This window comes from Cavia porcellus, unplaced genomic scaffold (genome assembly GCF_034190915.1).
Source record: "Cavia porcellus strain 051 isolate PalLab524CR breed Dunkin Hartley unplaced genomic scaffold, mCavPor4.1 scaffold_16, whole genome shotgun sequence".
NCBI classification, from domain to species: domain Eukaryota; kingdom Metazoa; phylum Chordata; class Mammalia; order Rodentia; family Caviidae; genus Cavia; species Cavia porcellus.
The window spans coordinates 28724284-28749666 of NW_026947499.1; the positions used below are offsets into that span (position 1 = coordinate 28724284).

Consider the following 25383-nt stretch of genomic DNA (forward strand, 5'->3'; position numbering starts at 1 on the left):
ATTAGAGAGGAAATTAGATTTTTTGAATATAAAATTCTATTCCGGGCAGACTCAAGTAAAAATACATATTTAAAAATCTAACTATAATGTATAGGAGGGGAATAGTAAAAATCATAACATAACAGGAATTGTGTCTAAGAGGTAAATAAGAAAAACTCCAGAATGGAATAGGTAGTAAATTGCTAAATTTGCTTAGTAGGATTCTAAAATGTTTCTGGATGTTTAGGAGAAAAATGATAGGTCAAGATAGGTGAAAAACCAATAATAATAATATGTGAAATTGGGGCTGGGGATTTAGCTCAGTGGCATAAGCGCCTGCCTTGTAAAGCAGGCAGTCGTGAGTTCAATCCCCGGTACTGATAAAAAGGAAAAAGACAAAAAAAAAAAAATAATAATAATAATATGTGAAATGTTACACAGTAAGTGAAACTTTTAATTCATGGAAGAAGATTGTCAGTCTTCATAAGAAAGTAAGATCATCTACAAATAGATTAGACTTGGGGATTTAGTTCAGCAGCATAAGCACCAACCTTGCAAATAGATTAGACTTAGTTGAACTCAGCCTGTCTCAGTTAAAATAATGTGACAATATGAAAATTGAGTGATGAACATTTTAAAACCTACTTTTTACTTTTATATTACTTGAATTTCAAGCATCTATTTGAAAATCTTATCGTTAGCAGTTTCAAGACAAAATTTAACTCTTAGTTAAAATATCTGAGATAGAAGGATATTTAAAACTAGGTATAACTAAGTAGGAACAGCCACTGGTTAAGGTAGTGTTTCGTTATCATTATTGACATGGCTGTTTCTGGCACAGAGCAACTTTTTAAAAACTATGCTTTGTAGTAGGTTTGAAAAATAAACCCTACATCTTTATACTTATTTTTATTGAACTCATGATTTGCTTAGTAATCACCATGATCCAAATTTTGGTATAAACTTTATGCATATTTGACTCGTGGCACTCTTATCATTAATGTGTGCAAGACTCTTCTATAGTCACTGAATCATTAATTCATTTTCCATAATGTAATAAATACTTCTGGAACCATCATCAAACATACAAATAAGGATATTGAGACTATTTCTTCCTATTTATAAGTTCTTTCCTATTTCTTTTTTTTTTTGTTTTTTTCGTTTTTATCGGTACCAGGAATCGAACTCACGACTGCCTGCTTGCAAGGTAGGCGCTTATGCCGCTGAGCTAAATCCCCAGCCCCCAAGTTCTTTCCTATTTCATCCTCTGGCTTTCTGTTCTTTTCTACCTGATTGCAAAATTTCCTGTAGAGCTGTAGTCATCCACACAGTGCACCAACATTATGCCACAGGTAAGGAATACTTGGCATAAAGATCAATGGACTGATAAAGAGTCCAGACATGAAACTTCATATTTATACTCAGTTGAATGTTGAAGATATGCCAAGGCAATTCAGTGGCAGAAAGGATGGGAATTTCAACAAATGGTGATGGAACAACTGGATATCCATAAACACAAACAAAATGAAACTTAGATACTACCTTCTACCATCCCAAAACAAATAAAACTGCATTGTGGAGCTACATTAAATGCAAAACCTACACCACTTCTAGAAAAAAATTGAGAATAAAATCTTGTGATGTCTGACTAGGCAAAGATTTCTTAGACACCAAAACCACAATTCATGAAAGAGAAATATTAATACATTGAGTTTAATCAGGATTCAAAAAATTTTGCCTTTTTTTTGTGTGTGTGTGGGCTGGCGGAGGTCCCGTCAGCCAGGGAGAAGCAGCAGAGAAGCCATGCGGCCTTCTTGTGTGTCCCTGGAGGCCCTGTGGGCTGGGGAAACAGCAAGGAAGCCTTGCAGCCTCCCTGTGTGCCAGTGAAGACCTTGCCGGCCAAGGAGAAACAGCCCAGAAGCCGTACAGCCTCCCCGAGGGACAGCAGAGACCCTGTCAGCTGAGGAGAAGCAGCAAGGAGGCTGTGCGACCTCCCTGTGTGCCAGCAGAGGCCCTGTTGGCCAGGAAGAAGCAGCAAGGAAACTGCAGACTCCCTGAGGCACAGTGGAGGCCTGGTCAGCCGGGTAGCAGCAGCAAGGGAACCGTGCTGTCTCCCTGTGTGCTGGCACCTCCACCTCCCGCCCCACTCCCTCACCTAACAACCCATAAGCAACCAGATGCCACACAGGCTGAGATGATGATAACTGAAGTAGGGAAGTAACCTGACATTTATGTTGTTTGATTGACTTTGCAGGCCTGGGGCCAGTAGTCTGGGCAACTATTTAGAGGATCACAATATGCAAAACAGTAATGATTGTGGATTCCTTAATGTCCTATCACTGTTTCATTTTATTTCATTTTACTGTTCTGTTTTACTCCCATTAAAATAATAATAAAGGCATAAAGCTGTTTAAATATTCAAAAAAAGACAACATACTGTATATTTTTATGTACATAAGAAGTTTAGAACTAGAGCATGTAATCTGTGGTGATAGAAAGCAGGACAGTGGTGACCTAGATTCTGGAATATGGGGAGATTGACTACAAAAGGGCATGTTTTTGGGTGACAGAGGTTTTCACATAAAATAATACTTACCAGGGTAAATACAACTGTCAAAAACTCATTTAGTAGTATACTAAAACATACATTTAGTTACCTATAAATTATGCCTTAATGTGTTTTTTAAAAAGCAATGCTAAATTGTTCCACCACTGCTGGGTAACAGGGATTCAGTTTTCTACTTATTCCAGTTGGGTAAACACTTCTGGGGCTGTCTTATTAAAAAGTCCATCCTTTCTTCATTTTTTTTGTCTTGTCACTCCTCATATATATCAAAGTTCAGTGTATGGCTGGCTCAGTTTATTTGCTGTCCCTTCCATATCAGGTTGCTTTGTTTTACCTATCTGAATTATTTTATCTTCAGAGTAAGTTCCAGTATCTTTATTCTCTTCTCTTCAGGAATGTTTTGGCTATTCTTGAGCCTATGCAGATATAAATTGCAGAAAAAGTTTATGTTTCTACATTCTGTGAAAAATGCTGCTGGAAAATTGATGGGAATTGCATTGACTTTATAGTTAGATTTCGATTAGATGTTGAATTTTTATAATATGTTTTTCTGTTCATAACTGTGGTATATCTTTGTGTTTATTTAATCTCCTTTAATACCTCTCAATATGATTTGTTATTTTCCCATAAACTTCTTGCACATATTCTGAAAGATTTTAATTTCCAGGAAATTGATGTTTTAAAATTTTTATCTCAAGTGAAATCTTTCTAATTAGATTTCTTGTGGCTTATTGTTGGTATAAAGCAATATGACTTTATCAAATATTAGTTATATAGCTAGAGAACTTTTGCCTTTATCTAAAGAGGTGTTTCTTAATTGAGCATAATTTGTATGGTACATGTTTGAGCACACATGGGGCTGGTGTGCCTGTGTGTATTTATATGTATACACACACACACACACTTATGTATTTGTGGGCATTTTACAGAGTGGTGATACTGAGGGAGAGTTTCAAGGTCCTTAAGTTCTTTTCTGTAGTTGAGTCTTTAAATACAAGGTTGGCCTTGCGTCGCAGTAGAGGGTGGTGGCTGGAGCCATGAAGTTGCCAGCTGTTGGTCTCTCAACTGTTTTGTGCAGCCCTGGTGACCACTGGAGGGTCTCTCTCAAGAAGTTAATTCTCCTAGGGGTGATTACTCATGCTGCGGGCTATGTTGGTAACAGTGTGCCACTCCTGTTTTTCAGTATCCGGAGCGTGATGCAGAAATATCTTGAAGAGAGAAATGAAATAACCTTTGACAAGATTTTCAATCAGAAAATCGGTGAGTCCTGCTTGGTCATCTGGCATACTGTAATTGCATAGTGAAATCAGGTGATGCCATAGTAGCTTGTAAGTAGAGTCCCTAATCCTCTTGATATCCATTTTAGTTAAAGGTAGGAAAGAAGGTCATTTCATGTAATTAGTGTGGTGCTTTATGATTACTTACATTCCTACTGACATATGAATAATAAGCTATTGGGAATCAGACTAGATTGACTCTGAATTTTAAGGGTGGGATACAGGAGCGGGTTTCCCTAATCAAACATACTAGGTTCATCCCTTGGTGAATACAAAGCTAAGTAAGCACACCTTATTTACTCAGGTAAGAGTGAAGAAAGGTTTATTTCTTGTAGCAAGTAAGGAGAGCACTGAGGCTAATTCCCAGAGCAGGGTTCTGAGGAAACGTACCTGGATTCACATTGGAGAGACCCATTGTCATGGCGGGGGCATGTTCCAGGGTGTGCTCTTGGCTGTCATCTTTCTTCATTCCTCACATGTTCAAAGATAGGAGACAGGAATATGCCCCAGGATTTGGCATTATAATGAGATTGTTCGCTTTTTTGCTGTACTGGGAGTTGAACCCAGCACTTTTGCACTGAGCTATATTTCTAGCTCTTTTTAATTTTTAGTTTTGAGACAGGGTCTTCCTAAGTTGCTTAGTTGCTGTGCTTGAACTTGCAGTCTTACTCTTCAGCCTCCCAGAGTGTTGACATAACGGGTGCATGCCACCATGCCTGGATAGTGAGATTACATTAAGCAAAGTTTATTCACTAGAAGAATAACTGGGTATTCTTGTAGTTCCTTGTAATTTTCTCTGGAAGGCCTTATTTGAAACCCAAAAAAATCAGCATTTGAAGGGCTGTCAGCAGCTGTCTAGGGCTGCTTTTATTTTCAACAACCATGCTTAATGGTAAGGTTCCTGCCCAGCAGCTACCAAAAGGATGTGATACTGGAGACCAGATGATCCAACCAGACAAGATGCTGTGTTTGGATCCATTACCAGCCATTCACTTTGGGACCCATGTCCTTGGACTCAAGAGCCCCAGCTTCTCTCCTGCTGCTCTGCCCTTACGGTCACAGGGTTGGCATGGGTTTCTGTGAGCATCATGCTTCTCTGAAAGTGGGCTTCTTCAAAGTGCAGGGCATGGATCCTTTGATGCCATCAGTTTTCATGGCAGGTGGTTTTGCCTGCTGTTCCTTATAATCAAGACTACTTGCTTGACTCCGTTTGTGTGGATCCCTTCAGTCTTGGCTATGCAGGTCACAGGGACTCCCCTTTGAGCCCCAATAAGTGGGGGACCATCTCTCATAGGCCAGTGTGGGTCTTGGACCCTGCAGATGTGTCTTGATGTAGGGGACTTCGTAGTTTTGTAGCAAGTAGTGCTTAGAGAAATTAGGGTGGCCTAGGAATTGCTTTAGTGTAGAGTTTTAAGGCCTATGAAGAAATGAGGTGTTATGTTTTCATTTGACTTCTAAAACCTGTCTGTTTACAAATGACTCTTATCAAGGTTAGGTAAGACCTATAGTTTACATGCTTTGTTTTTCCTTTTTCATTCCCCAAAGATAGTTCCTACTGTCCAGAAATTTCCTAAACTATTTTATTTGTCCATCTATCTGGAGCAATGAGATAAACTCATAATTGTAGGATTTTTGCATGACTTCAGCATTGGGAAATTGGGTGTTCCTTTCTTTGCCCCTTGCTTAGCTCCCACAATCACTTAGGCAGTTTGTTGGGAAGCTGAGGGTCTGGAGTAAATCAGTTGTATCCTAAGAAATTAAAGTTCTCTGAAACTCCACTGTTGTGTATACATAGCCATGGATTCTATATTCCATCAACCATGGATTAAAAGTATGTGTGCATGTGTATATTAAAAGAATTTAATATGCACTAGACAGATATTCTTGTCATTATTCCCTAAACTACAATCTAACATCTATTCTCCTGGCATTTACATTTTATTAGGCACAGTAAGTAATCCAGAGATGATTTAAAGTGTACGGGAGGATGCATGTAAGTTCTATGCAAGTACTGCACCATTTTAAATAAGGGTTTTGAGCATTTGTGAATGTTGGTACCCACAGAGTGTCTTGAAACCACTTCCTCTGGGATAGTAAGGGACAGCTGCCTTTCTATTTCCATGAATAATACGTAGATCTTTTTGAGACAGTATTCTTTAAGGTCTTTCTAGGCTGGTTTTTAATTTAGAAATGAGGAAAAATAGATCCAGGAAAGGGACGTGACTTGCTCTGATACTTAGAATTTTAAATAAGGGATTATGATGGATTTTTTAAAAAGAATTCATATCTACTAGAAACCAGTGTGGAAAGTCTTTGGATTTTTGTAAATTCACTTTATTTTTCAAGAATAGGCCTAGTTTTCAGGAATTAGTTCATGAAGCTACATCCATAGATGTAGTTGCTGTTTCTTCTCCCACTTCTCTTCCTTCTCCTTTTTATTTTTGATGATATTGGAGGTCAAAGCAGGGCCTTTGCACTGAGATGTACTTCTAATACTTTTTAATTTTTTACTTTGAAACTTGCTCGGTGGGGATTTAGCTCAGAGGCACAAGCACCTGCCTGACAAGCGTGAGGTCATGAGTTCAATCCCTGGTGCCCAAAAAAAAAAAAAAAAAAGTATGCAGAGTATAGTTTCACTGCCCTAAAAAGAAACTTCCTTAATTGATGAGCAGAATTTGTATGGTACAGGTTTGAGCATATGTGGGACTAATTGTACATGAGAGTGTGTGTGTGCGTGTGTGTGTGTGCGCGTGTGAATTGCCCAGACTGGACTTGAAGTTGGCAGTCTTTCTGCTCCAGCCTCCTAGAGTCAAAATGAGGCAGAGAAGCAGGTGAGCAATGACCTGTTTGTGTTCTGGGAAAGCTATTGGCCCCTTGCCACATTGAATACTGCATCTGGGTCCTCTGAATGCTGTTGGAATAAAGTAAAAGGCTTTCCTCTCTCTAGCTGGTGCTGATGCTTATTATTTTCATGACGTTTAGCTAATTCTGATTTCTCCTTTTCTTCTATTGGACTGAAGACTACAAAGTAATTTACCTTTGACAGAGAAAGGAAAATTATGCATTTGTTAGTTGAAAATTTCCAATTTATTTTTATAGCTTTATTGAGCTGTATTTCACATCAAATAAAGTCCATCCCCTGAAAGTACATAGTTCTGTAGATGTCAATATACTCACACAATTGTGCAACTCTCTGCACAGTCTAATTTTAGAACATTTTCATGACTCTCAGCAGAAGCTCTATATCCATTACCTGTCCCTGGTTGTCCCTGCCCCTTGCCTCACTCATCTGCTTTCTGTCCTTGTAGTTTTGCCTGGGCACATGCAGAGATGGCCTCATACAAAAAGTAGCTTTCACATTCAGCACCTCTCAGCGTGATGCTCTCAAGGTCTGTCTGTGCGGTAGCATGGGTTGGAACTCTATTCTTTTCTGCAGTAGACTAATACCCTACTGTGAACATACTATATTTTGTTTACCTAATGTCAGTTGATGGATATTTGAATTGTTTCTGTTTCTGGGCTGTTTTGGATTAGTGCTGCTAGGAAAGGAATGGGCTTTTGCCATTACTGAGCAAAGATTCCCTGTGAGAACATAGCTGGCAGACGGTGACAAACCTGCTTCCCCTGCACTTGTTCTAGCTTTTTGCAGTGCACCAAGGATTCTTTCTCCGTGTTTCTGTTCCCCTGTCCCTCCTGTAACCCTTTTCCTGTCTGCCATACCTTCAACACACATCCAGACCCCAAATGTCTTTTTTGTCGTATGGGTTGAAATCTGATCAGACCCTGTCCCCAGAACTTTTGATCTGACCATCAAATGGTGTAGCATGCTCAGCTATATATCCTCAAGAAATTTATCATCAGCAACATTGATAGGTTGTGCATTTTATCTCTAACAAGCAGTTAAATGATTTTAAATGGTTTAAATGCATAATTGTTTCTTGGCTTCTCTCTAGTGTGTGACCACAGAGTTTCTAGGAGAGGCTGAGTCTATACTCAAGTGGTCATGGTCACAGGAGAGGAGACACAGCTGGCTTCATGTCTGCGAGAGCTGTAGACCAAGCCTTCTACTTGGTTGCCCAGCCCCTCCTTCCATTCTTCCTTTTATACCTGGGATTAAGAATGAGGGAAGAGTGGAAGGCAGGTTGTGATAGGTGCATTTGTCTGACTTTGAAAGTCTTCTTTCTGTTCCTGTCCTCCACCCTCCTGTCTGTCTTTCTAGGTTCTTCTGTCTGATTCTTCCAGGACTGACTTTCTACTTTTCCATTTATTTAGCCTTGCTCCTTCCTGCTTTTCTGTTGCTTTTCTGTGGTTCTCTTTCCCCTCTTCTCTCCCCCTTCCCCTCAGCTCCTTTTTTCTCCTGTAACCACCAAGATCTCCCATGCACAGGATCACTGAGATATCTGGAGATTGCCCTCCATGCGTGCTGTGGCTGATTTGTATAAATGTGTTATGACAGAGACATAGTGCATACCTATAATCCCAGGGCTTCAGAAGGCTGAGGTAGGAGAATAGCAGGTTTGAGATCCCTAAGTAATTTAACTACTTAGTAAGACCTTGTCTCAGAATGAATGAATAAAATAAAAATTTTAAAGAGTGGAACAAAGTCTTTCAGGTACTTGGCCTCTGAGACTTCACTGAGAAAACCAGTGATCTGCAGAACTGATGGCTCCTTTGCCAGGGAGTTGCTGATCATTAGTTTCTTTTTCTATAAAAGAGGGAATAATGGTGGTGCCACTCTGTAGACCATGGTGAAGATTCAGCAGGTAATGTGTGTGAAGCCTTGGATAATATGTGCCTCTTGGTACATGCTTGGTGAATGCACTGTCCAGTGGAATTGCTTATTTAAAAACTTTTCCATCATCACAAAAGTGAACCAAAGTATCTGCCCATCTACATATACCCATAACTACACAGATTTGTATCACCTAGATTCAACGTTCTGTTTTTCTGTTCTTTTTTGTTGCTGAAATATTTTTAAACTATCAGCAAATAGCTCATAGCATTTCAGCCCTGCCTATCACTAAAACATGCAAGCACTTTCTTATATAACTTTTATACTAGTGGTAAACCCGTGGCACCAGTGTTATTGTGTTTTTCTTTTAAGACAAAAAATGTTCCTATAAAGTTGTTTTTTCTACACTAAAACCTCAATATTCAGGTTTAATTGCAGCGTTGGCACTTTGCAATAAAGTAAGTGGGTTTGGGGTTGCAGTTTGATACTAGGTCTCTGAAGGATTTGCCATCAACTGCTCTATACTTTCACCCATCATGATGATTTCAGTGTACTCTAATACTGAGTTTATGTTCAAAGTTTTTTAGAGATCTCTAAAATACCCTTTTACTCTTGGTTTGTAATCAGAATCCAAATACCTTTCTCATATTGTAATTGGTAGTTATGTCACTTTGACTGCAAAACAGCCCCAGCACACAAACACATGTTGAGTTATTGTGTCATAGCAGGTTCCACCTCCTGGTGTCCGTCTTTTCTCGTGGTATCGTTAGAATTATACTTCTGTTTCCAGTATTTCCTATGGACTCACAGTCGGCTCCAACAGCTCAGTTAGCTATACTTGGAGTGTTTTTGATGAGGTAGAATCATAGTGGTGCTGGACACTTCACAAATGGGGCATGGGACACCCAGGGTTTCTCTTGTCACTTCTTAACTTGGGCTTAACTTCCTCATTCTATGTTATCTGCTCTTTGTATCGCTTTCATTGAGGGTCTTTGTCTAAAGCAATTACTTTATTAGGGAGTTGCAAAATAACGAGTGTCTTACATTATACTGTTTTCTCAGCACTTGTCAGTTTTACTATTGAGTTGACTTGAAATAATAGTTTTGCTGTAGGAAGGGCAAATGTTGTGGAGGGGGCAGGAGTCTAAAACAACCCCATGGACTTGGCCTCCTGGTGTTACTTTGTGAATAACTGCTGACAGAGAACATGTATCTGTAAGTAAGAATGTTGTTTGGTTGGCTTTGTCTGCTCACATGAGCCTTGAGGAAGTGGCAGGTGTCCTTGAGTGGGCAGCAGAAGAGACATTGGAAGCAGCAGACAGATTCCAGACAGTGCTGCTGGCTTTGTAGTAGCAGGGCACCACACAGGAAAGGAAATGTGGGTATTCAGTAAAAACTGAGAGTTTCTGGCCAGTATATAATGGAACAGAGACCTCAGCCCTGCAGCTAGAGTGGGCAGAATTCTGTCAACAATTTGAATGGCTTTGCAGGCAGATTCCTCCCCAGAGCTTCTAGATCAGTGATGGCAAACCTTTTAGAGGTTTCAGTAATAACAAACAGTCCCTCTGCGGCACACGTTCAATAGGTTCACCAACACTGCTCTAGGTAAAAATCCAAATTGGCCCACACCTTGAAATTGGCCACGTGAGGCCCTAAGCAAAAACCTAGCTAAGAATGGTTGGGCATCTGATCTACACTTGGACATCTGATCTACAAATTGGGAGATCATAAAGGGATGCTGTTTTTAAGTCTCTTAAGTTTGTGGTGATCTGTTACATAAACAGTGGTAGAAAACTACAATGAGGATAAATATTGCATTAATTGTGAATGTTTAAAATAAAGAGATTAAATGATGGCTACTTCTATCTTCCTCTTCTCCACTGTGATAAATTAACTAATGGTCAACTTATAACACCCAGCTGAACTCAATCAGTGCAGTCCCAGGAGTGGAAGGCCCACCTAAGGGTTGTTGCCAACAGCATAAAAAAAAAAAAAACTAGAGAGGAAGATGGTATGCTGTTGATTCTTCTGGAGAGGCTGGATTTCCTGATATGAACTCAGCTATTTTCATCATTGGAGGACCTTGGGTCTTCGCTGTCACTAAGGATAGCTGCAGAGTTGGGAAAGCTCTGGTCCTTACTGTGAGCATCCCTTTCTGGCTCCAGTGTAGATGTCTCAGCCTGGTGGCAAAATTTTTCATCCTGTTGGTATACTTTGTAGCTTCCACCACTGACCTTTGGGCCTCCCAGTGCAGATCCTTGATACAGAGTTGGGTGAGACACTCCTGGGCTCCAGATTTCCAGTTGGACTCGTGCAGGACATTGCTATGGAATCCAGGCCTTCAGCTGGATTATTTGGGTCTCTAGTGCATGGGCAGATCTCTTGCACTCTTCTGCGTTTGGCTTTTTGGGTGAATATTGTAAAATACTCCTATAAATTACATGTCGTGTATTAAATCTATTTCCTTGCAAACCCTTACTGTAATATCTGTCTCATATAGGAATTATAAACCTTAATAGATGTCAATTAAGTTGATTACTAATTTGCTGTCAGTAAAACTTGTAGGTTTAAACATTGATGTGGGATTCTTGGTTTGGCTCATTGAAAGGAAAAAGATGGCTTTAAAGGGATATTGGCTGTGGCATAGACAGTGATATCAATTTGACAGTTACAGCTAAGATTATTTGGTTTTTTCTTCTGTAAAATATGCTCGAGTTGTAGTTTCATCATGTACAAGTGAGGCACATGGCATTTGATAAGTTCCATCCGTTCATGGAAAATCTACTTAAGCTTCTCTGTCTGCATATTCATTCCTGTTAAACAGAAATGTTTCAAATTATAAGGAGATTGTAAAATATATACTTAATACATGAAGTGTACAAATTTATTCTCATGTATAAAATCATAGTTAATGAAATATTACATCACATGTTGCCATGAAAGGCATTTTATCCTACAACCCTGACTTCTGTGCTTAGTCCGAAGTTAGAATATTAATCTGCTGGATTTGTGTGAAATAATTTTGCGTTAGGGTTAGGGTCCAATACAAGATTTTTTGATAGAGAAAAACTGTGATTTTTACTTTTTAAAAAAGACATTTATTGAGATATAGTTTATGTGCTTAAAATTTATTATAGGTATATAGTTGGATGGTTTTTGTAAAATTCTAGAGTTGTGCAACCATCATCACAATCCAATTTAAAAACATTTCTGTACCTTAAATACCTATCACAGTCACTCCTTGTACCATTCTCAGGCCCAGGCAACCATGAATCTGCCCTTAGGTTTACCTTTTCTGGGCATATCATAAAAATAGAATCATATAATATGTACTTTATAATCTGGCTTCTTTAAATCAGCATAACTTTTTTTTGTTTTTTTGTTTTATTTCTTTGTTTTGGAGACAGGGTCTTGCTATGTAGCTAAAACTGACCTTAAACTCACCACGTAGCCCAGGCTAGTCTTGAACTCATGATCCTTCTGCCTCAGCTGCCCAGGTACTGTACCACTGTACTTAGCTTTAGCATTAGGTTTTCAGTTCTCATCCATGTTTTTGTGTGCCTCTTCCCGTACTACTTCTTGTTCGTCTAAGAATAGCATTTCATTACATAGACATAACCACATTTATTTATCCAATCACTAGTTGTTGGACAAATGGATTATTTCCACATTGGTCTATTGTGAACAAAACTGCTATGAAGGCTTCTACGTACAAGGTTTTTGTGATAAAGCGTTTTCATTTCTCTTGAGTATATATTTAGGAGTAGGATTGCTGGGTTGTATGGTACATTCATGCTTAGCTTCTTAAGAAATTACCAAGTTTCTTTCCACAGTGGCTGTATTCTTTCACATTCTCATCAGATGATGGAGGCCAGGATTGATCTTTGTCCTCTCCACTTGCTGTTCCATTCATTTTGACCATAGCCACTCCGATGACATGGAGCAGTAACTCACCATGATTTTGTCTGTAACCCTCAGTTAATGATACTGAACATGTCTGTGTCTGTTAACCATTTGTGTATGTTCTGTGGTGAAATATCTATTTAACTCTTTTGCCCATTTAAAACTTGGTTTGTCTTTAGCTACTTTCTTTACCACTTATGTGATTTACACAGATTTTCTTTTATTGATGGCCTTTTTCATTTTCTTAATGATAACTTCTGAAACATAAAAGGTTTTAATATTGATGAAGTTCAACAATTTTTTTCTTCTTTCATGAATCATATTTTGGTGTCATATCTGAGAAATTTTGCCTAACTGAAATCCATAAAGATTTTCTTGCAGAAATTTATTTTAGCTCTTATCTTGTGTCTTTGGTTGATTTTGAGTAAATTTTTATTGCTAGTGTGACATAAAGGTCTAAAATGGCCCCCCACCCTCTGCTGAGGGTTAAGCCAGAGCCTTCACACTGAGCTACAAATCAGCCCTTTTAAAATTTTTGAGACAAGGCCTTCTTAAGTCCCTAAATTTTTGATCCTCTTGCCTCAGCTTCTCAGAGTGCTGGCTGGAACCAAAGGTGTGTGCCACCCATACCTCGCTAAAACAGTTCTTTTTTAAATGTAGATGTCTAAGGGGCTGGGGATTTGGCTCAGCGGCATAAGCACCTGTCTTTCAAGCAGGCAGTCGTGAGTTCGATCTCTGGTACCGATAAAAAAGAAAAAGACCAAAAAAAAAAAAAAAAGTAGATGTCTACCTCTCTGAAAACTGCTTGTTAAAAAGCTTTCTTTTCACCATTGGATTGTCTTTGACGTTTTTGTTGGAAATTAGTGGACAATAAATGTCAGGATTTGCTCTGAATTTTGTTTTATTTATCTATAGGTTCATCCTTATCTCAATATAATATACTATTCAATTACCACAGCTTTAGAGCAAGTTTTAAAATTGGGGATAAAAATCCCCACTTGATACCATGTCATCTTCCCTCCCCCTACCCCCTAAAAAGTTGTTTTTGACTGTTTTGGGTCCTTGTTATTTCCATATGAATTTTTTTGTGTCAGATTTTCAATTTTTGCAAAATAAATCCTGCTGGGATTTTGATAACAATGGCCTTGACTCTGTATAGCAAGAGAGTTAACAATAATAAGTCAGAAAAAAGTGAGGCATCTCTACTTTTCATTTCTCTCTCCCTGCCTTGTAGTTTTCGGTAGTGTACTTTTTATTAAATTTATTCCTGATTTTTTTTTTTGTAATAGGAATCAGTCTCAGGACCTTGCGCTTGCTAGGCAGCTGCTATGCCACTGAGCCATTTACCCAGCCCTTGCTCCTGAGTTTTTAATCTTTTTTATGACCTTGTCAATAAAATTGGTTTTTTGTTTCATTTTGGTTTATTGCTGGTACATGGAAATGGAAGGCATTTTTATTTTTACATAGTGATCTTGTATCCTGTAATCTTTCTGAACTAGTGTCTTAGTTCTAGAAAGTTTGTGTGTGTGTTTAGTGGGGATACTTTAGGATTTTTTACTGTCTCAATCAATTTTACTTCTTTCTTTCCAATCTGGGATGTTTATTTCTTTTCAATTTTTACTTTTCACTTAATTTCTTAAGTATTTTTTATGTTGGCCTCTGTTATACTTAGCGTGATTTAAAAGACCATTTACCTGACCATGGCCTTTGAAAACAAAGAATGATAAAAAGAATACATTGGTAGAACAGAAATTATTGTCTTACAGTGTTCTTTTTTTTTAACAAAGAAAACAGTTCCTGTAGAAATAAAGGTGGGTATAGATACATCCATATGTGCTTATTTTAAAAAGTGGCACCAGACCACAAATACACTAAAACAACAGGTGCAGAAGGAACACAAATGACACAAACATTTGAGGATTACTTTTTTTGGTCATTTTTAATGAACAAATCTGTGAATCCCTTTTATAATTTACAGAATTATTGCTTGCTATATTTTGTACTTTAAAACAAAATAGTTGGTTAGAATCTGAAAACATGTATAGCTTCAGACTCAGGCTGCGGTTCAGTGATGGCAAATGAAACACTTCTGCACATGACGCAGTGAGGGAAATCCTTTCCAGGGAACCAGCTTCCTTCATTGTTTTTTCCCTTTTGTCAGCACCTTTGCTTAAGGTGCTGTTGGTTTCTGTTTAATGGCTGGTCTTCTCACCCCATCTTATCTATAAAGCTTTGTCCAACTTAGAGCAGTCACCTGCAGGGGAAGGAAAATCTGGGGCCCCATTCAGGTCTACGGCCATTGTCCATGCCTTTGTGGAGACTCTTAGTGTGGGAAAGAGTTAAAGATCCATTTGTGCTTTCAAACAGTAGCGATAAACACTTGACTAAGCATAGCTAATTGGATTTTCAGTTGAAAAGGCAAGGCAGCAACAGGCAGCAAGCCTTAGGGGAAACCGAGGTAAATTAGGGTCACCAATTCTGCACAGTTGCCACTTGAGTTTCCAAATAAAAAACGCTGCCTAGGGAGGAAAGGCACTGGGGAAGAGTGAAAAGCTGTTACTTCAAAACCTCCTGGCAAGGCAGTCTTTCCAGCTGACTTCGTTCTCTGCGCTGGCTTGAGCAAACCCAGAAGTCATTTCCCAGTGTTGGCATCTGTGGAGGATGGGGGAGGTGGCTGGCTGCTTTGTGCTGCAGCCTCTGTACCTCTAAAAATGTAGGACATCTGCAAGATTTAGGGTGCAAAGAGTAAACAGAGGATAAAAAGACTGTGCCAGTTCTATAAAAAAAAACTTGCCTTAAAAAAAATCATCATTCAAGTTTTGGAAGCAGCCATAGTTATTACTGCTTCTAAAAAAAAAAAAAAAAAAACAAAACAAAACAGAAGGTACATTTTATCGGTATAGTCTTAAACAGCCATCTACTTACAGCCAGAACTGTAGGAACACTGGTAGATCATCACTGGACCTTTCCTCTGCAGGCTGCCAAATCTATATTATCTTTCCAAAATTACATTTCATTTTCCTAGAGCTATTATATTCCATGATTGATAGGAATTGCTATTAGGTTAACACACTGATGACTGTCTGTCTACTAAACATCCCAGTGTCTGTTTCGTATGCTAGGAAGACAATGAAGCCAGGTTCATATAACTCCCAATAAGCCAAGCCTAGAGTGGAAGTCATCCTGGATTAGAGGTCACGTATGCTTGCTTGGCATGTGCCTGTAAGCCCAGGTACTTGGGAGACTGAGGTAGGAGGATCTCACATTCAAACCTAGCCTGGGTAATTTACTAAGATGCTATCTCAAAATACAAAATAAAAAAGGCTGAGGATGGAGTTAGGTTCCATAGTCAGTAGCACGAAACAGAATCAGAGGAATAAGCTGAGAATTGTAGCGTGGTGATAGGGTACATGGATATGTGAGGTCCTGGGTTCAATTCCCAACTGGGAAAAAAAAACCCCAAACCAAAAAAGTCATATGTTTCTTGTACCTGTGAACAGCAAGAATTAAATGTAGAAATTGGCATACATGTGGCCTTGTCCCCCTCCCCATTCTTCCTTCCCTCTTTCCATTAACATATCAACGATACAACTCCTATTCAATATATAATGGTCCTGAAATCCAGAATCTGGGGCAGTGCACAAAGATCTCTCTGTAGCCGGTCTACTTTATTTGTTTTGCTGAATGAGACGTTCACTATCAGATATGTTTTCAGTGCTTTGCTGAGAATGACTCATTAAACAAAAAGGCACACAGCAAGGACTGAGCATCAGGCCGCCACAGGTTCCCATGCCCAGCAAGCACTCCCCTGCAGAACATGAGTGGCCAAGTACACGTGTGTGAAACAAACAGACCTCAGGCATTGCAGTAAGTTGCTGTGATCCATGGAAAGGGCTGCTGGTTATTTTCTTAGATCCCAAGGCAGATGTTGAGAAACGTTCTTAGCCAAGAGGTAACCTTACAGAGCAGCCAGCATCTGCTGTCACACTGGACTTGGTAGCTCTCTCCCTGCCAGAGACACGTATTTTAGGAAAAAATGTATATGCCATACCAACGTTAACAAATGTGGGGTTTTAAATCTGCATTGCCAGAAAATGCCAAGCAGCTGTGAGCCATCACCTCTGCTGTTCACACTGACATTGAGCGGTGATTAGACCTTTCCAGGGCCCTTCAGTGGGTTAGGAAATTGAAAGTGGTGGCGGACTGTTGTGAAATATGGCCAGGTTTCAGCTGCTTTGGAAATAACCTTTTCTGAGGACTGTATCCCTTATTACTGATTTATTTTAGTATTTCTGTTTCTAGTCAAAATCAAAACTGAGGGATTTAGAGATAAGTGATTAGTAATTTGGTTTGAAATTTATTTCTATAAATGTAGTTGTTCATTGAAAAATGTAACTGGGCACCACACATTCTTCTGGGTTGATTTTGTTGTTGTTGTTTTAAATTTGTTTTTGTTTTTTGCCATATTGGGATTAAACCCAGAGTGAGCCCGTACTCTTGCTAGTACAAGGAATGCCTTAGTGAACAAAAGATGAAAAACATGCCATTGTGGAGCTAACATGCTGGGGGGTGATGAGGGGAGCAGCAGATAAGCTCTGTCCCCAGCAGGCACATATTTGGAGAGCAGAAGGCCTCCAAGAGAGGCAGGCAGGAGGGCTGGCATGTGTGATATTTTGCAATGGACTACTGTGAGGAGGCATGACTTGGAAAGGGCAGCTGTGCAGAGACCCTTTGTGTTTAGGTAGGGGACACTAATATGCACGGTGCAGCTATGAGCAGGGCAGAGACCTCTGGGGCTCCTGGAGCTGGAGTCAGATGGTAAAGGAATAGTGGGAGAGCAGGGGTCACAATGCTGGCAGCCTCGAGAGAAGGAAGGGCAGGCGCAGCTTTGGGAAAGCCCTGGGCACTGCTCTGGGGATTGTGATTCTCTCTGGTAGTGATAAAACCTGGGATACCACAGTCTGACTCAGCTTCTGTGGAGGACTCAGCTGGAGAGGATGGATCTGGGGAAACCACAAGTAAGCCAGAATCCCAGACAGACCTTGCTGGCTCTTGGACCAGGAGGGTAGTGGGGGGATAGTAAGAAGTCACTGAATTCTAAATTTGGGAAAGGGAACCTGGAGGGTTTGTAAGAAATTATATTACAATACCAGAATTGGTAGTGGAGTAGGGGTGTGGTGGGGAAGTGAACATGGCATTACCAGTTCTGTAAGAGTTGGGAGGTAAAGGAAAGGCTCCCACAAGAGGCGGGGTGTGTGGGGCGGAGATTTTGTTTATCCTCTTGGCATTAGGGTGACTTGATTGGGAGCGCTGTCGTATCTCCTGTGCATTCTGCTAATGCACTGCCTTTGGGTCAGTAGGATGCTAAGAGCTTTGGCTTACCCTGACAACTTTCTGCTCAGATAGAGAAAGAAGCTTCTTTGCCTATAGGTCAGCAGGGCAGGCAGAGTGCTCCTGTCCCTAATAGACTGTTTGTACTGCAAGGATGAAAAGAAAAGTACCAGAACAACTTTATAAAGTAGCGAATGTTCTTACCTTGTAGAATGTTCTTACTTCCAAAGGAGTTGTTCACTGCTTTGAGTGTGGGTGAATGATTACATTTTTTAAAAAAATCATTGTTAGTCTACAGAGTTTGCTCTTTAGGAATTCACTTTTTATCTTACACTTAATGACTGTTAATGACTGTTTAAGAAGATGAAAAATAGTTTTCTTTTGTGGTGTCTACAGTTAAGTTGACCAAAGAGTTCAGAAGAACTTGAATAGAATAACTGAGTGGGAACATTGATTTGGGGCCGTTTGGTTGTTGCTTTTCAGCTTATTATTTCAGAATATGCCTGGTTTCTTCTTCACTAGGAACCAAAGATGTAAGAATCTAATTATTACAGGTTTTTCCTTCTTTACTTAAAAATATGCTCTATATTTGTATTCTTCTTAAAACAATTTTATGGATATTGAATATGCATAAATAAAAAGCATTCATTTGAAGCATAGTTTGAGCTTTGACAAGTGCGTACACCATGTACCTGCCACTATAATCCATATATAGATCAGTGGCATCATTTAAAAAGTACCCTCTGGCCCCAACCCAGGCAGCCAGGGTCTGCTTTCACTCACAGTAGATGGTGTTTACTCCTGCCAGAACTTCACATAGATAGACTCAAACATTATATGCTTCTTTGTGTCTGGTGCATCTGGCTCAGTGTAACAGCCTGGAGAACCATCCACGTTGCTGCTTGTTGGAGGATTTAGTTTCTCTTATTGCTGAGTGATTCTTTTGAAAAATTGACCCTTTTACCATTATGAAACATCCTCCTTTATCTGGTAATACATTGTTTTGAGGGCTGCTTTGTCTACCACAATCACTCCAGGTTTCTTGGTGTTTAATTTGCACATTCATTCTTCTTTATTATTTTACTTGCAAAGTATATCTGTATTTAATGTGTTTTTATTACAGGCAGACTATAGGTGAGACTAGTTTTGTTTTTTTTTTAAATCCAGGCAATCTTTGCCTTTTAATTTAGAATGCACAGGTTGTTTACAGTTAAATGGTTGTTAGACTAGTTGGATTTTACCCTCACATCCTTCTCATTGGTTTCTGTTTATTTCTTCTCTTCTTCTTCTTCTTCTTCCTCCTCCTCCTCCTCCTCCTTTCTCTTCTTCCTCCTCTTCTTCTTCTTCCACCTCCTCCTCCTCCTTCTCCTCTTCTTGTAGTACTTAGAACTGAATATATTTTAGTATGGGAAGTTGTTGCTACTGCTGACTTATTGGATGTGCCTCTTTATTTTATTTATTTTTTGATATTTCTGAGGAGCTTGGCTTGCCCGAGCTCCTGCTACCTTCACTCATAGAGATGCCTTGCTCCATTTGAGTCCCGTCCCAGCCTTGCATAGCAGAAAGTACCTATGAGGGAGAGCCAGGCCAGCCAGGAGCCTCCTAGTTTATTTCCTTTATCATACCACTGCAGTCATTTCCATGCCTGCAGACATCTCTGTTGTCCAGGTTTTCTAGTTGTGTATGGGGGAAGAGTAAGCCTGCTGCTTATTGTCTTGCACCCTGAAATGTAATCTTATTTTATTATTATTTCTGTGTGGTGCTGAAGATTGAATTTAGGGTTTTTGGATTGAGCTACATTCCCAGTCCTTTTTATTTGAGACACCAACTCACTAATGCCCAAGCTAGGCTTTAACTTGAAATCTCCTAACTCAGCTTCCCAGAGTGTTGAGATTACAGATGTGTGCCATCACACCTGGCTTGTAATTTTGTTTTTGAGATAAAATATTTGGGTCTGGTGAGCAAGTAAGTTAAGTATTGGACACTGGGGCTCCATGTAAGGTCTTGGGCATACAGCACCCCTGCCATAACTTCACAGAACACGGAAACAAAGACTGTTTCACTGCCCTGCAGCAGTGCAGGGAAAGCCACGAAACAGCAGCTCTGAGCAAAGTGTGTGTGCAGTTTGTGATGGTCACTGTGTTCAGACTCCCAGGTGCCCAGTGCTCTGCTCCATGTGATCTCACATGGTCTTCAGGGTGACTCTCTGTGTATCACTGTTAGTCCCCTTGCCAGGGGAAGGAGGTGGGGAGGCAGAGTGACTCATAGATATGATGGGCTAGAGTCCACTTTGTAGAGGAGCTAGGAGTCTGTGCACTTCAGGGCTCATGCTCCTACATGCTTTGGAAAGCTACTAATCTGATAACATTTTTGAAGCCTTCCCTCCAGCTCTGTGGATAAAATGTCTTAGGGGTTAATAGAGGATTTAGGCTCCCTAGTGCCAGGACTTCCGCTTGCTGCAGGACCAAATGGTAGGATTGAGCTACAAGAATGGTTCCTCCCCCTCCATCTTTTCCATACCTCTGTTCTTTCTTTCTTTCCTCTTTCCTTTCCCTTAACAATTCATCCTTCTTCTACCTGACCTAAGAGTAAATCATACAGTGACTAAGAAGAAGACAGAGGCATATTTTATGCATGATAGGACCCAGGACCATAGGTAGTAAGGGAGTCAACCAAAACCACACAGTTCACTGGTATACAGCATGGGCCAAAATTTAGGGTGCACCACCATGTACCCTGTAAGAGGTCAGCTGATATGGGGACATTGTGACATCATATCGGTAAGATAGAACCATCTTGTCAGTGCCACAGAAACAGGAAAGAACAGGTGGCACGAAGAAGACCAAAAGACATGACTTAGGGTAGTTGTTGAAGGTACATTTCTTTTAGTGACCAAGAGAGAAAAATTTTCCCATGAAGACCAAGAGAAAGAGTATCCTACTGGAGTAGGGGAAAGTGCCGTCATGAGCTGGGGCAAGAGAAGATGCAATGTGTTGGGAAATAACCACCCAGCCAGGTGACAGCGCCACCTGAGTGAGGTGGAGGGTGGGGCTGAGAGCGAGTGTCCAGGGAGGCCTTGGTAGGTACATTTTGAGCAGATCCAAATTATGTTTTGAAGTCATTTTAGCCACTTCAGAGAAGGGATTGTTGGGGTCTAGGTGGGGGAGTGGAAGCAGGGACCATCCTCCATGACCCATGGAGATGCAGGGAGAGGTGAGTTTGGGATGAGTCCTGGGCCAGAACCTTGGCTGACTAGGGAAAGTGGGGAGACAGTATCCGGGGAATGTAAATTCCATCTGAAGGGGCAGGTAGTTTGGTGGAGGCTGATTAGTTTCTATAATTTAAGGGAATAGATTCTATGAAATGTATATCCTTAAATTATTGAAAACTTTGGAAAGACAGAAACTAGCTGAAGTACAGAAAGCTGTAAGGGAACAAAGACACGGGGCAGTGGCAGAATCCACATGCGCTCTTCCAGCCTTAGCGTCACAGCTCATTTCTGACGCATGGTTCTTCCCTGTACGTGGATAACCTTTTGGGTAACACACTGCCCATGCCTCCACGAGAACAAGTCCTACGCCTCACTGGTTGTCCCTTGGTCAAAAGAAAACTCTGAATGAAGAAACCGACACATACATCTGCATAGGTGAATAATGCACATGTGCATGACACACATATTCACACATATGCAGTCGGTACACACACACAGGCACTTCTGGCCCACTTTCCTGCTTTTCTGGGTGGTGATCTCCATGCCTCCCAGGATCCAAAACACTGGCGCCTTGTTGATACCTCTTTCCCCTTGTCACACTTGCCCTGTCGTTTTTCCTCTCCACTGCTGCCACCTTAGCACATGGCATCGTTCTGCCGACCTAGATATTCAGGACCTTCCTCGCTGGCTATCCTATTTTATTTAATTTTTTCTTTCTGCACCCCTTTCCTAAGTGTTATGCAGTAATCTGAAAGCATGCTCATATTCTAAACCTGTCTTTGGCCTCCACCATGAGATAAAGAACCACTTGTCTCTGTCCTCTGTCACCAGAAGCAGCCTCCACCTTCTTTCCTATGTCTTCTATCCCGGTACTCACCTACAGCTGCCTCCCTGTCTTGAGTCCCGGTACTCACTGCCTCTTGCCTGACTCTTCCTTTCGCACTGTATCTCTCTCAAGCTGTTAACTTCCATCTGGCGCTTCTCTCAAAGACTCACTTCTTGAGGGATGGCTTATAGTCCCTTCTTTCCCACTGTAAATATGATCATCCCCTCCATATCTGCAGGATATTCATTTGTAAACTCAGAAGCAACTACGTACTGAAAGCATTTTTCAAGCATTGCATCTGTACTGAACAGGTACTGACTTTTCTCTCATTACTTCCCAAATAGTACAGTATAAAAATCCTTTGTGTAGCGTCTACATTGTATTCGGTGATATAAGTAATTTAGAGATGAATTAAAGCTTCAGGAGGATGTGGGTAAGTTATATACAGCACTGCACTACTTAATATAAGAGAATTGAGCATCTGTGGATTTTAGTATGAATAGGGGTCCTGGACCTCATCTCTCATGGGTGGATACCAGGGGACAATGGAAGCTGCTTTTCTGATGCTCCAGGGGCACTGTCTGGAGCCAGTAATTTCATTTGGCACTTATTGTGGAAAACAGCATTTCTAGGTTCCTTTTTGATGTCATTTCCTTAACTGAAGAATAAATTCTTGGATGCTAAACATAGTCTCTTAGGCTATTTCTTTGTAATTCCATAGAGTCCAGCTTAGCCTTTTAAAAACACATCAGAAGAACTGACTCTATTTTTGGTTGATTTTCTATTTCAGTATGAAATGATTTTAACTGCCATCAGTATAAAAGTTTTATTTATAGCATTTGGTACAGAGTGTGTGTGTGTGTGTGGTGTGGTTTTCTTAGGTTGAAAACTGCTGTGTGGAGGTGCTAGCCTGTAGGTGAGAAGATGAACATCCCTGGAAGTGCTGAGAAGAGCTGAGCACCTGTTCTGAGTAAGCAGGCCATGGGAAAGTACCTGTGTCCCTTGTCCTCCTCAAAGAGAAGAAGGAATACATCATTGATACGGACTGTGTTGCTTCTACTGGGAACATCTCTACTTCTGGGATATGTAAAACACTAGATGTAACTACTGTACCTTCAAAAGGTTTTCAGCATCTGGGCTCAGTAGTATATGCTTGTAATCCCAGCTTCAGGAGGCTGAATCAAGAGAATTGTTGCAAGTTCGAGACCAGGCTGGGCTACAAAGTGAGCTCAAGGCCAGTCAGAACTACATAGAGAGACCTTGTCTCAAAAAGATAAAGAAAAAAAAGTTTTCACCAAACTCTCTACAGGTGTTCATAGACCACTATGTGACTTTAGAAAAACACCACTTCTGCCATTTAATAGACCAATTACTGTTTTCCACTGGTGTGAGTTAAAATAAATTGGGTCAAAATCATCAGAGATACCTCCTCATCGCTCTAGTAAGTAGTCATTGTATCTTCATTAAATGTCACAGTAATTATGAAAAGATCTCCAGCCTTGAGTTGCTTGAGGAAATACAGTACCAGGGAGGTGGCATGAAACTTGATGTGCACTCAGAGTTGGCCTTTCCACCACTCCCTGGATACCAGTGGCCACCATACCTCCTGCATTCACTGTTAAGATTTTGTTCGAGTCTCACATTGTTAACCTCTTCACATTCTAATAGAAATATTCTGGGGGTGGATGTAAGCAGGCATTACTAGTATGCAATGTCACACTAAATTATCTATTTTAGGTTAGGTTAGGAAACGGGATGAGGTTCAAGAGCCATCTGGGGACAGCCATGCTAGCAGATCAGTGTCATATTGCAGAGAGCCTTAGGGAGGGAGAAGGGGGTATGAAATCATAATACCAAATCTCACCTTTGCCCAGGGCCTTTCGTTTCAGGAGCAAGTGTCCCTTAGCCCAGGATTTGACATCAGTTTTTAGTTTTTATAAAACAATTACTCATTTGTATTAAAAACTATTCCCTAGCAGGCTTTTTGGCACTTGGGGATTGTCAGCGAAGACTGAGTATTGAGTAACTGGTGCACTGGCCCCCTTTTGTGTGATCCCTCTGTGGGCTGGGTGCAGCCTGGCCTCTGGGCACATCGGAGTCCTCCTTAGCAAGAAGCGCCCTGCCCACCAGCCCTGTGGGGACTTGCCCTCTTTGGATGTCCCAAGCTCTCCTTATCTCAGCTTAGGTCTCCGGCCTGTGAGCACTTGTGTAATTTTTCTCTCTCCTACTTCTCTTGGATCCATTCTCTTCATTCAGCTTGCATGTGAACCCTCTGTGGCTGTTCCCAGGCCACACTTAGTACATATTCAGTGTGTGGTGAGCTGATCTGGTGCAGCTAGTCTGCTAGAGGGTGGAGAGACAAGCAGACAAGCGACCCCTTCCCTTATGTGGGCCACCTAAGTTGAGGAGCCTCCCTTAGTGCACACCAAGCTGTCTGTTCCAAGCTGTGCCATGTAGAACAGGATAGTGTTAGAGATGTTTCTGTCTACCTCAGGGACATGCCAGGAAACCAGAGATGGCCACATAGATTACCTAGAATGGGTTGGGGTATCTCCCTGCCAAGTACCTGAGAGGTAGTGTCTTAGTCACTTTCTTGTCACCTGGACAAAATGCCGGCTGCCTCTAACTCAAAGGAGAGGGTTATGTTGACTCCTGTTTTCAGTTTGCAGTTAGCTGGCTGTGAGGCAGAAAGGGCGTGGGGAGACACCTGGCAGAGGAAAGCTGCTCACATCAGGGTGGCCAAGAAGCAGGGAGCAAGGGTCCTGTAGAGGAAACATGTTTATATCATGGCACCTCGGAAGCAGGGAAGCAAGGAGCCCAGGAAAGAGATGCACCCTCCCAGGCCACACCCGTGATGAATCCACAGCTGTGTATAGTGCTTCAGGATCTAGTCACCTTCCAAAAGGCCCACCTCTGGGCACAAGAAGCTTTGGGGGACACTCTCAATGTAAACCAACTACTCATCAACCCCTGCTAGAAGTGACATAGCATGTCCCCTCAAAGATGCAACGAAGCAGTAACAGGATTGCCCTGGTGCAGGCAGGTAGGTGTGTCATGTGACTAGGAAGATTAGGAGGGGCAGGAGGGAAACTTCATTCCTTTTAATGTATTTTTAAAATTTAGAACCATACTCTCTGTTCATAAAATAAAAAGAGTGTTGCACCAAAGTGGGACAAAGTCTTCAAGACAGTAAGAGGCCAGTGCTGCGGGAACACAGATGAGGCATGATGCCCCCAGCTGGGAAGAAGTGTCATTCAGAGATGGCTGCAGCAGGGAAGGCTGCTTGTGGTCCCAAGGGGAAAGTCTGGCTGTAGCCAGGCAATATTTGGCGTAGGGGTAGGGGGGCTGCTATGAGAAAAGAATGGGCAAGTTAGATGGATGAGAATTGCAAGGGGGTGGAAAAAGATGAGTCCCGAGAGCTAGAGTGTCATGCGAAGATGGAGGTGGGGTACACAGTAAACACGGTACCTGAATACAGTGTGGGGAGCACCATGTGCATTCTCACAGGGGAGGCAGGGGCAGAACAAGATGTGTGTCACTGTGGTGCAGACCGAGGGA

General features: G+C 41.0%; 1 protein-coding gene across 2 annotated transcripts in view; it reads left to right on the plus strand.

The window, feature by feature from the left end:
- The window catches only part of Grk3 (G protein-coupled receptor kinase 3), a 146467-nt gene that overhangs the window by 27524 nt on the left and 93560 nt on the right, over positions 1-25383 (plus strand). For both annotated transcript variants that reach the window (XM_063226036.1, XM_063226037.1), the window contains exon 2: positions 3729-3805. In XM_063226036.1, coding sequence (XP_063082106.1) covers positions 3729-3805 — 77 coding nt within the window. The remainder of the gene's footprint in view (positions 1-3728; positions 3806-25383) is intronic.